The sequence below is a fragment of the Ranitomeya variabilis genome, chromosome 1 (assembly GCF_051348905.1).
Source record: "Ranitomeya variabilis isolate aRanVar5 chromosome 1, aRanVar5.hap1, whole genome shotgun sequence".
Classification (NCBI taxonomy): domain Eukaryota; kingdom Metazoa; phylum Chordata; class Amphibia; order Anura; family Dendrobatidae; genus Ranitomeya; species Ranitomeya variabilis.
Genome location: NC_135232.1, coordinates 947,755,716 through 947,767,843, shown reverse-complemented (window position 1 = coordinate 947,767,843; position 12,128 = coordinate 947,755,716). Strand labels below are relative to the sequence as shown.

General features: G+C 42.8%; 2 protein-coding genes across 6 annotated transcripts in view; both read left to right on the top strand.

The window, feature by feature from the left end:
- Positions 1–12,128, top strand: part of INPP4B (inositol polyphosphate-4-phosphatase type II B) — a 1,036,387-nt gene that overhangs the window by 382,101 nt on the left and 642,158 nt on the right. The gene's annotated exons all lie outside the window — the stretch shown is intronic.
- Positions 1,991–5,416, top strand: LOC143791700 (uncharacterized). The gene is made up of 2 exons (XM_077279259.1): positions 1,991–2,147; positions 2,901–5,416. Exons 1-2 carry the CDS (start codon positions 2,020–2,022, stop codon positions 4,297–4,299), a joined length of 1,527 nt encoding a protein of 508 aa, XP_077135374.1. The 5' UTR covers positions 1,991–2,019; the 3' UTR covers positions 4,300–5,416.

The following is a 12,128-nucleotide window of genomic DNA, read 5'->3' as shown; positions in this document are numbered from 1 at the left end:
AAATGTTCTGCCATGCTATATGCACTTGGGCATGCACGGAAATCATCAAGATCCACTGCTGGCAGCTCTTTTTGAAATTGCCGTCCATTGACATCCCAGATGTGCTTGATGAGAGACAAGTTGCAAAACGCTGCAGGCCATGGTAGCACGTTTAAGGGGAAAAACCAATGCTCAGTCAAATATTAATGTGAGGCTGCTGTATCAATAAGCAATATCAATAGTCATGGAAAAGGAAATAAACTAGCCAATAATCATATGCACACCAAATATATTATATTACATTTATTAGATATGAGAAGCCAAGTTACAAACTAAAATGACCCACATGCTGCATCCAGAAATGCTTCCAATGATGGAGCCCTAAAAACAACAAGTGCAATATAAATAATATATTGAGGGACATACAAACCACAATACACACCACAATAAATATGTATGAATTAACTAATCTGTGGTGATCTTATACATAAGACCTTATCAATATAATAATAAATCCTAAAGTGAGTGTGACATGTAACTGGCCACATATGGAAATAAATTATACAAAATGAAGAGTCAATATGAAGATGTGGGTGATGTCACCATGCACCAAAAGATAATATCCCAAATAATGAATGTCACAAACATATGAAAATATAAGGCCGCTTTCACATTTGCGGTTGTGTCCGCAGCGTTTCTTCCGCAAATATCTGCATGCGTTGTGTATTCCTATCTTTAACATTATCGACGCATGCGTTTTTCTATGTTCGCGTTTTGCCGCGTTTGACGACGCATGCGTCGTCTAGCCGTCTGCGTCTTGGCGCGGAAATGCAACATGTAGTAATTTTTAGAGGCGTCAATTTGCCGCCTGGAAACGTATGCGGCTGATTGCGCAAGGTTTGCGCCCAAAAAACGCATTGTAGTCTATGTAAACGCATGCGTTTTTCAGTACATGCGTTTGCTTGCGTTTGCCGACGCATGCGTCTCAATTGAGAAAAACATGTCTAGACACTGATAAGCCACCCCCCACATAGAAGGTGATAAAGGGAGGTAGTGGACATTTGCAGGTCACTAGTCAGCAGACTGCCTTGCAGACGAGACGCCCCACAGCCCCTTGGATCAGCAAACAAGCCTCAGAACTATGTGAGTATATCCTATCCAATGCATTTCTTTTCTATAATCTGTGTCTATGTGCCCTAATTTCTGTCATTCCTTTCTTTCTGCACACATCAGAATGTCTTCTGCTTCTGATGAGGAAACGCCTGGGCCTGCACAAGGGGAACATGTCAGCGAAGTGACTATTCACCTCCTCAGATTGGTAAGTATTCACTGTCACATCTACACATATGACAATGTATATTTTCCCTTTTTCAGACCACTTCTTCTACAGCGGAAGACACTGGGCAGGAGACTGGGCAGGAGCAGTGTAGTCACGGCCGGGCAACACGGCGGCATCGTGTAAGTATAGCTGGCTGAATGTGTATTGTATCCTCACTTTATAATTCTTGAATCTTCATTTCTTTCTACTTCTCTCTTTCTTTCCCTTTGGCTTCAGCACCAGTGTTTTTTTTTATTTCAATATTCATGCCATTCCTCTGATTCTGTTTTCTGTCTTCCGTATGTGAATGCCTCCAATATTAATGTCCTTTTTGTTGTTAGGTTCCAGAGGAGGATGAGGACCTAATTGAGAATGAACACCTCATCTCCCTGGTTCACGAGCGAGTCGCATTGTGGGACACCAGGGATCCACTGCACGCCAACAATGTGACGATCCGGAGGCTTTGGAATGAGGTGGCCGCAGCGTTGTGGGATGGCTGGGCCAATGCCCCGGCTCGGGTCCGTTCTGCATTTGGTAAGTATCGCAATGCAGTGTGATGTAGTCAATACCTTGGCCATGCTCACACAACTGTGTATGATGTGAGAAAGTCATTACTTTTTCACAGCACATACAGTTGTGTGACCATGGTCAAAAGACCATTGTCCTAACTATTATGTTTTGTTTTGCCAACAGTGTCAAAAGTGAAAACACGTTGGAGATCGATGAAGGACCGCTTCAACAAGGACCTGCGCCAAGAGAGCCGGCTTCCAAGTGGTTCTGCAGCAAGGATACGCAAATACAAGTACCACCGCATCCTTGCGTTTTTGAGACCAGTCCTTGCACGAAGAACGTAAGTATATTGGTTAAAAAAGAAAAAAAAATGGTGTATAATGCAATTTGTTGTTGGTCATTATTTCCCATCAGTATTTGTAATCCGAAACCTTGATTGATTGATAGATGCAGCAGTGGGGTACGTGTTCTTTGAATACTTTCCCTCACATAGTTCCTCTCCAGGTTTTGGCTTACCAATACTGATTTGAAATACTGATCAAATACTGAGAGTGTGACGGCAGCCTGCACAACAGATCTATACTCAGCAAGTTAGGTGTCAGAAATAATGAATTCAGGATGCCAATGGCTCCTCAATTCATTTTTCCTGACACTTGTCCTGGTGAGTATACAGGAGGCTTGTATGTCCTCTGTCGTCAATTCGTATTTCCCATCAGTATTTGTAATCCGAAACCTTGATTGATTGATAGATGCAGCAGTGGGGTACGTGTTCTTTGAATACTTTCCCTCACATAGTTCCTCTCCAGGTTTTGGCATACCAATACCTTGTATAGAGATATGGCTTGTATTGTCTCCATCGTCTCTTCATAGTTTACATCAGTTTTTTTAATCCCCAAGGACTGGTCGATGCATGCAGAAGTATAGCATGTTGTTTTATGAAACTTTTATTCCTACTGTTGAACTCCTGGCTTGCAAATTCTGATGTAAAATTCACTACAAATAGTAGTGTGACCTTTCCCTATCTGAATGTGTATCTAACTGTTCAGTTATCTTTTTGTAAATGTTTTGTAATATATATTTTTTTTTTCCGCAGCACTTGGAGCTCCACTGTTGGCCCAGGTTCTGGAGCGGTCCTTCATCAGTCAGCCACGGACCCGTCCCAGCCATCCTCCAGCGCTGCAGCAAGTGGGCCTGCCACACAACCTGGAGACCAGGAAGCTGGTCCATTAGGTGTTCCCCTTCCCCAGTCCTCTGCCTCTAGCCAATTTTTTATGGGCTCCTCCCGGCAGCGGCAGAGGGCCGCGGACAGGTCACTCATGCCCGAGTTTTTGCACTTGAGCTCGGTCTTCCATGAGGGACTCAAGGCGATGGGTGACCGACTGGATACTGCCATTAGTCATATGAGCACACGTATCCAGGAGGTAACCACAGCCCTTGCCCAAGTGAAAGCCGACCTCCAGAGGCCAGCACATCATTTTTTTAATCAGATAGAACAGGGCATGTCGGAACACCTTAGTCCTGAGCTCCAGATTACTGTTATGCAGGCCTGCAATGCTGCTTACGTGCAGGCTATGCAGCAGAGTCGGTATTTTCAGCAGACAGTGGGGACATTTCCAACAGTGCCCACACTGTCACGCTTTACATCAATGCCGACATCTGCTGCATACCACTGCACGGCCACCTCCATTCCAAACACTTCCGGACCGTATTATAGCACCACCACCATGCCCAGTGCAGTGGGTCAGCCCACCGCCACCACCATGACAACTGCTGCTCCTGCTTGGGCCTCCTCCACTGCCACCAGCATGCTGCCGCCGCCGGACCCTGCCCTGGTGTTTCCTGGCACCACCACTACCAGACTGCCGCCGCCGGACCCTGCCCTGGCGTTCTCTGGCACCACCACTACCAGACTGCCGTTGCCGGACCCTGCCCTGGCGTTCTCTGGCACCACCACTACCAGACTGCCGTTGCCGGACCCTGCCCTGGCGTTCTCTGGCACCACCACTACCAGACTGCCGTTGCCGGACCCTGCCCTGGCGTTCTCTGGCACCACCACTACCAGACTGCCGTTGCCGGACCCTGCCCTGGCGTTCTCTGGCACCACCACTACCAGACTGCCGTTGCCGGACCCTGCCCTGGCGTTCTCTGGCACCACCACTACCAGACTGCCGTTGCCGGACCCTGCCCTGGCGTTCCCTGCCACCACGACAACGTGCCCGCGCAAAACAAGGAAGGGGAAAGGCAAAAAAAAACAAAAAACCATAGCTATCCCTCCCCCCTCACCTCCCAATGTGTCTGTAATGTCTGGTTTGTCTCACCCTTCCAGTGTGTCTCAACCCTCTCATGTGTCTAGCCCTATCCCTGAATATCCTGACCCCAGTAGTTTCATAGCGCCTTCTCCTGCCACCCCTATGTCGGCTACAGTAATAAGCCAGACCTCACTACTCAACACCCCACAATATCGGCACTCAACCCCAAGCAGGCGCAGTTAATTTTTTGGTTTGTGTGTGTTTAATAAACCTGTGTTTTTTGCCCCAATAAGGTTTGGTTAATTGTGTATTTCGCCACCGTCACCACACAGCATGCGCCAATAACAAATTATGCGTCAAACACATTTTTGGGGGCCACCTCCAACCTCCAGTACCTACTTAGCAGAACACTGAAGCTTGGTGTGTTTGGTTGAGAGATATGAGGTTGCCCCCAAAAATAACACTTGTATTTTCTCCAAAAACAGTTCTTTCTGTTTACTCCGTGACTTTTGGTCGCACACAGAAGACAAAATGGTGGTAATACACAGCACAACTATACTCAACAGGTCCTTTCTTATCCGAAACATTATTTATGACCCCTGACCTGCTGATTTTAGAAATGCATTGTATTACCTCCATTTTATCTTATTGGTACATATACATATATTTCACACAAAGTGAAGGAACAATGTACATGGCATATCTATACTCACCCGGACAAGTGTCAGGAAAAATGAATTCAAGAGCAAATAGCATCATGAATTCATTAGTTCAGACACCTGACTTGATGACTATAGATCTCTGGTGTAGGCTGCCATCACACTGTCAGTATTCGCTCTGTATTTTACAGCACTATTTGTAAGCCTAAACCTGGAGTGGAACTATGTGAGGAAAAGTACATTAAACAGATATGCACCACTAAAAGAATTTAACTACCGCTCCTGGTTTAGGCTTACAAATACTGATGTTAAGTACTGGACAAATACTGCGACAATAACGGACATCGTCTATACAGTCTGCGGCAAAAAGCTAATGGTGAACCAAGACAGGACTCACGTCAACAACCTAAGCCCAAAAACCCAAAGTGGTTTGTTAAGGAAATAGATAGGAGACATGGTGAAGAAAGTAAATCACAATTATTTTATTTGAAAAAACATTAACATTCCAAACATAAATTTGCAGACCCGAAACCAGCAGTACATTTTACACCATATTGTCCTGCCATGGCACACGTCCAATGTCAGAATCAAAAAACGCTGCAAATTGGTCCCGCATGTGGCCTACTTCAACTGTTGACCGCAGCGGGTGATGACGGTAATCAGGCAAAGGGTTGGCAACAGGTTCATCAAGTTCTATGGTGGGTCGCTCCTTAGCCAGAATGAAATTGTGGAGAATCACACAGGCTTTAACTACCTCATCCACTGTCTCCATTTTTAGATTTATTGCAGTTGCTAGAATGCGCCATTTGGACACCATAATCCCAAAGGCACACTCTACTGTTCTGCGTGCCCTGGTTAGTCTGTAGTTGTAGATCCGTTTTGTGCGGTTCAAGTCCCGACTTGAATAGGGCTTCAGGAGATTTTCACTCATCTGAAAGGCCTCATCCCCAACCATTACAAATGGCAGCGGTGGGCCTTGAGTGTAGGGGAGTGGTCGTGGCTGTGGGAAATTAACATTTTTGCCATAAACACGTCGGCCCATATCAGAGGTTTTAAAAGTCTGTGAATCGTTGCCACGGCCAAAAGCACCAATGTCCACAGCAATGAAGCGACAGTCCGCATCGGCTATTGCCATAAGAACTACTGAAAAATATTTTTTGTAGTTGAAGAACTGTGATCCCGTTCTGGCTGGTTTGGTAATCCGGATGTGCTTCCCATCCACCGCACCCAAACAGTTGGGAAAATCACAAACAGTCCAAAATTTGTCAGCAATTTCTTTCCACATGTCCTCCGTGGGTATGGGTATAAATTCCTCACGGAGAATGGTCCATAAAGCCCGGCAGGTTTCAAAAACAATTCCGGACAGCGTGGAAATCCCAAGGCGGTACTGGAAATGAAGGGATGACAAGCTCTCTCCAGTTGCAAGAAATCTGTAGTAAGAATAAATAATTTACAAAATAGGCAAAAAAACATCAGACCTGCAAAAAATTTTGGTTAGCTTTTGTTTAGAATTATTACGTACCTTAAGGTAACCAGGAGACGTTCCGCTGGTGGAATGGCTCTACGGAGCTGTGTGTCCTGTCTCCGGATGGCTCCTTGGACACGATCAAGCAAATCCCGGAAAGAGTCTTGTGACATCCTGGTATATTCTGGGAATTTTTCTGGGTTCTCATTGAGCTCGCCATACAGGGTGTGATATGTACCACGGCTCTCCCGCAGTTCTACAATGGGGTGTTGCCAAAACCGCCTACGCCTTGTCCTTCTCTGTCTTTCCCGGTTTCGGTGTTGCTCCCAAGCAAACACACATGCCAGAAAAATCTTGATGCTCAGATCCAGTTTAAAGTAATAGCTATCCATGTGAAGATCCATCTTCTCACAGGACACAGGAGCAAAATCTGAAGATTTCAGCTGTCCTAGGGTCTATATATAGATTTCACATAATACACGCCCTCTGTAGTCCCATTGGCTGGTTCTTGCATCTAGAATTTTTCTCTGGTAAAATTTTGCGACATGCGCACAAAAAACTCAAACGCATAGAAAACGCAAGCAAAAGCATGTAAACGCTGCGTTTTAATGACGCATGCGGTAACCGTAAGCGTTTTAAAAACGCTGCGTTTACACGCGTTTTCATGCGTTTTTCGTGTCCTTGCGTTTGCGGATTAAACGCTGCAGATTCAAACGCTAATGTGAAAGTAGCCTAAGAAAATAATTGCCCCCGTATCATGTTTAGGCTATGCAGGCTGCTCACAGTAACACAAGCTACATGCGGCTTTTACAAAAAAAAAAAAAAAGAAACTGCATCCAAATTAAATCAAATTTCATTGCAGACTTTAAAATAACATTTGGCGCAATGTTTGATAGGGTATGTTCACACTGAGTTTTTTTGGCATGAATTTTGAGGCAGATCCAAGTATTTGAAGCCATTATTCAGTGGATAGCACTGCAGCCTTGCAGCGCTGGGGTCCTCGGTTCAAATCCCACCAAGGACAACATCTGCAAGGAGTTTGTATGTTCTCCCCGTGTTTGCGTGGGTTTCCTCCGGGTACTCCAGTTTCCTCCCACATACCAAAGACATACTAATAGGGAATCTAGATTGTGAGCCCCATAAGGGACAGCGACGATAATGTGTGCAAAACTGTAAAGCGCTGCGGAATATGTTAGCGCTATATAAAAATAAAGATTATTATTATTTATTATTGAACTTTGAAGCAGATATTCTTTAAACGCCGGCATTTTTTTTATATCACTATGAGTGTTAGCACTAATCCATGTGCATAGTAATATACTTACCAGCCGCTGTCTTCTGTTCTTCCCATCGTCACATCGATCCCGATACACAATCTTGTGACCGCAGCTCCTGAGTGACTCCAAGTCATAGGTAATGGTCACAATTTATCAATGTAAGTCTATGAGAGTCTCGTTCTGACCTTGCATAGACTTTCATTGAGAAGGGACCTACAGCTCGTCCAGAAAACATTGAAGCGAACCAGCACCCGGAGAACAGACAAAGATGGCAGCTGATAAGTATATTGCTAAGGGACAAGGACCTTAAATTAGTGATACCACTTCAACGATGGGAAAAAAAATGGTGGAATGGTGTTTTAAAATCCACATAAAAAAACCTGTGATACCCTTAGACAAAAAAAAATGCCTCAAAGATTATGGAACCCATGTAATATAACATAATACTATATCAACCGAACTGTGCATCCTACTTGGTCAAGGACCTTCTTCATACCATTGATTATTTTGGAGAGTTTCCTATGCATATTTTGATCGGGGTTGGTAACACTTAAACATGCCAGAGAGCCAAGATCTCCAAATTGTGCAACAGGCAGAAAGAAATATGAATTAGGAAAATGTGATAAATATAATCCAGAAAACAGCAGATATTTCCGTTAAGTTTCCACAGTAGTTTAGAAATGAGCATGAAAGAAGACGATTAGATTTTGCAAACATTACAAAATGTAGAGCAAAAAACATTGATTTTTCTGCCAGGATGTTAGACCCCTTGACTAAAGTGTTAATTGCTGCTTCAGATGTTATTTGACCTCAGCATTAACTTTTATCTATAAATCTGTTGTGTGTGAATTAGGTATTCTTTGGTAAATGACCATCCTTCTGCCTCATTCATTAAGAAGGGTTAATAGTTTCTCTGTAAAGCTGAGACCTTATTATAAATTTGGCGCTGTGCTTTTAACAGTGAACAGGAAATCCTTTATAAATGATCATCACCTAATGTGCCGAGTAAGAGAAGAACATTCACAGAGCAGATTTACTATGGAACAGTAAGTGCCGGTTGACTTTGGAAGAGGGAACAAATTTAGTTTTTTTTGGCCCAAAATGTTGTATTTAGTTTTGCATGTTTATTTTATGATTATAACATCGCCTATGGCTCAATGGAAATGGGTGAGGTTTCCCCAAGAGGGTGCGGCTTTAATGGCATGGTCATGTCTTAAAGAGGACTTGTCACTTGCTCAAAAAAATTCTGTTAAATACCTTGGAAAAATACCTTAGCTCTCCTGATTCTACCAATCCTTTCCTTTTTTGCATTGGGTCACTCCACTGCGGAGATGTTCACGTTTGTTTCTTCAAGAGCACAGTGTGAAATCTCTGTTGGTAACTCAACTTGGTATTTCTTCACAGTCTTCTTTGGGAGCATATGCTTTCACCCCTCCCTCCCAGAAGCTGCCAGTCACAGCTTGGTAGTGTTTGTTACTGTTAGACTAGCTTCACACAAGAGTATATTCTCTCATTCAAGATATGAAAATCACACTGTGATCAGAGTGTGATCAGAGTGTGATCCAATTTTCTTAGATGAGAAGAAGATGGAGGAAAAAAATTCTCCATCTTCTCCAATCTGTTAGTTCATCCAAATCGGACTGCACTCAGATGTAACCTGAAGGCAGTCCAATATTTTCCACAGGCTCATTGACTTGCATTGTCAAGTGTAATCCGAATATTAGATCAAGCTCTGATATGCAGTGACTTTTTGCTCAGACAAGTTCGGTCCGAGAAAAAAGTATAATTTGTGCACGACCCCATACAATAACATCGGTCCAAGTGCGATCCAGTGTTTTGATGGATCGCACTCATACCCAAAATACTGCCTGGTGCACCAGCCCATAGACTACTTAGATCAGCTGCCAAGCTGTGATTGACAGCATCTGGTAGGGAGGTATGAAAGCACACTCCTCCAGAGAAGGCTGTGAAGAAATGGCCAGTTGGACTGCAAGAAGAGATTTCACCTAATGCGCTCCAGAAGAAAAAAACTTGTGAATATCTCTGCAATGGAGTGAAATAGTGCAAAATGGAAAAGAGCAGCAAAATTAAGGGAAGTCAGGGATTTTTTTTTTTACAAGATATTTAACTTTTTTTTTTTTGAGCAAGTAACAGTTCCTCATTAAGATGTGACAACATACACATTTTGGAGCAAAAGCAGTTCCCTACCTGTGTTTTTTCTGAGTACAGTATGTACTACTCACTACAAAATGTGCTGCTATCTTCAAACTGCCTTTTATTTGTCTAAGTCCATAGAAAAGGAGGGCAAAAGTAGAAGTTTTGAAATATCTCTAGGGAGAGGTGAACGCAATTAAATATACTATACTATGTTGACAAAATAGGTCATATATTCAGTAGTTCATCTTAATCCTATCATGTAGGTTATGCAAAAGAAAAACCTTGAATCAGAATGTAATAAGAAGTAATATAGTAAACCTAACAAAAAACCCTTAAAAATAACCTTTAATTAATGATTAAAATTGAACAAGAGATAGTGTATCTATAGAATACATATAGTGAAATATAGGGGTCAAAGACATCGACAGGTGAGATTGTCCAATAAGGTCAGACTAATAAAAAAAAGTCTAAAAGGGGGTGAGGGGAGTGCATTGTCTCTCACTGACCCTACCTGGCTGTGGAGATTGGCACCCTAATAGTTCAATGTGGCGCCCCCGCTCAACATAGGCTATCCCTCCATGACCTCCCTTACAACATCATCACCCAAATATAAAGTGCTGAAGTGCTTATAAACAGTAAAATGTATTTATCTCGCTATACAACCCTATTTTTATAAGGAGAATAATGTTTAGATGCATAGATACACAACCTTATAGCCGTTTAGCCCTATTCAAATAGTCATAATAGGAATAAATGACATTGAAATGAAAACAGACACCGGACTTGGGTACCGTTGATCATCAGGTTTCACTCACTTAAATTGCTGAAGTGCATATAAATGACTAATGTTGTTTGTCTGATTGTATAGTATAATGAAATTGTAGAATAATAACTAAACGTATATTCATCCAACAAAAAATATTCGTCCAAATGAACCGCCAGACAGTGGTAAACCTCAGCATAACCATAGATCCATAATAGGATCCATGTATGGTCAAAATTATTCAGCAGACCAAATATAAAATTGAAGAAAGGATAAATTTATCTTATGGTAGATATGATAAGCCTCATCCTGACATGTTTCCCCCAAATGTAAAAAAAGGGGTTCATCAGGGGTGTAATCATCCTGCTATCCTGGTCGTATGTGTGATAGAACACTGTATTTATCCCTTTTTCCATTTTAGATTTGGTCTGCTAATAATTTGGTCTGAATAATTTTGACCATACATGGATCCTATTACAGATCTATGGTTATGCTGAGATTTACCACTGTCTGTCGGTTCTCTGCTCATTTGGGCAGATATTATTTGTCTGGATGAATATACATTTAGGCGATGGTGATGTTGTTCTAAGGGAGGTCACAATAGGGTCATGTAGTGATAGCCTATGTTGAGAGAGGGCACAACATCGAATTAATAGGTTGCCAACCTCCGTTACCAAGTAGGATTAGTGAGGGACAATACACTCCCCTAACCCTCTTTCAGACTTTCTTTGACTAGCCTGACCTTATTGGGCAGTCTTACCTGTCGATATTTTTGTACCTTTATTTAAATCTATGTAAGGGATGAACACACTATCTCTTGTTTAATTTAATCATTGATTAATAAAGGTTATTTTTTAAGGGGGGTTCTTAGGTCTGCTAGGCTATGCAGTAGACCTGGTAATTTGAATGCAAATGTCATGGGGTTACCGTGACAGTGTGGAGCCAGAAGACTGCAGTGTCTGATTGCTCCTACTTCAGTGCTGAGAAGAAGCACTTCTCCTTCATTTTAAATGTTTATTCCTTCTGGCAGAACAGGGGTTAATCGACCATGTTGGAAATCCCTGTGCTCACAGCTGAGCTCTGTTAGCCACTCCTTTCACCTTTATAATCTGGGCTCTATTACAAATCCTTGTCAGAGCTAGCATTTGCTGCATGGCTAACAGAGGAAGAGGAGTTCATATGAGCAGGAGAGTTGGAGGAGTTATCAGTGACTGTTGCTTGGTTTGTATGTGTGGTAATTCCCTATCCTCTGTTTTGGTTTATTCCCCTACTTCCACGCCCCAGTGCATTCCTCTGTTGTATGTCAGTGAATATTTTGTATGACCAGAGTTTTCTGTTAAACCCTTGTTTGTGTTGCTTTGTTTGTCGGGTTGTTGTACTGCGGTGCACAGGAGCACCCCTCTTCTGTTGGTGGGGGAAGAGAACAGACGGAGGGCTAACTCAGGAGATAAGGCAAGGGTGGAGGCACTGGCATCTTCACCTTCAGAAGTATCCTGGGGAGTAGGGTGAAGTAGCATGCGCCCTCTAGTGTTAGGGACAGGGAGGGAGCCCCTGGACCCAGGTCACCCGACAGCTGTGTAGTGACAGCAAAATCTCTCAGCTGCAAGATGCTTTATTAATTTATTGCTCAATAAGCTAGGCTTTAATAAGGATCTGTCCTCTATCTTGACATGTTTGTTTTAGTAAATACTTGCATTCTTTATGTTACAGCTAGAGCATATTTTCGAACAACCATGTTTTTTCTCCAAGAA

Excerpts from the sequence above, each read along its gene's own strand:
- LOC143791700 (XM_077279259.1), top strand. The coding sequence starts at position 2,020 with ATGAAGGACCGCTTCAACAAGGACCTGCGCCAAGAGAGCCGGCTTCCA. Across the intron at positions 2,148-2,900 it reads CCAGTCCTTGCACGAAGAAC|CACTTGGAGCTCCACTGTTG; the intron begins GTAAGTATATTG and ends TTTTTTCCGCAG.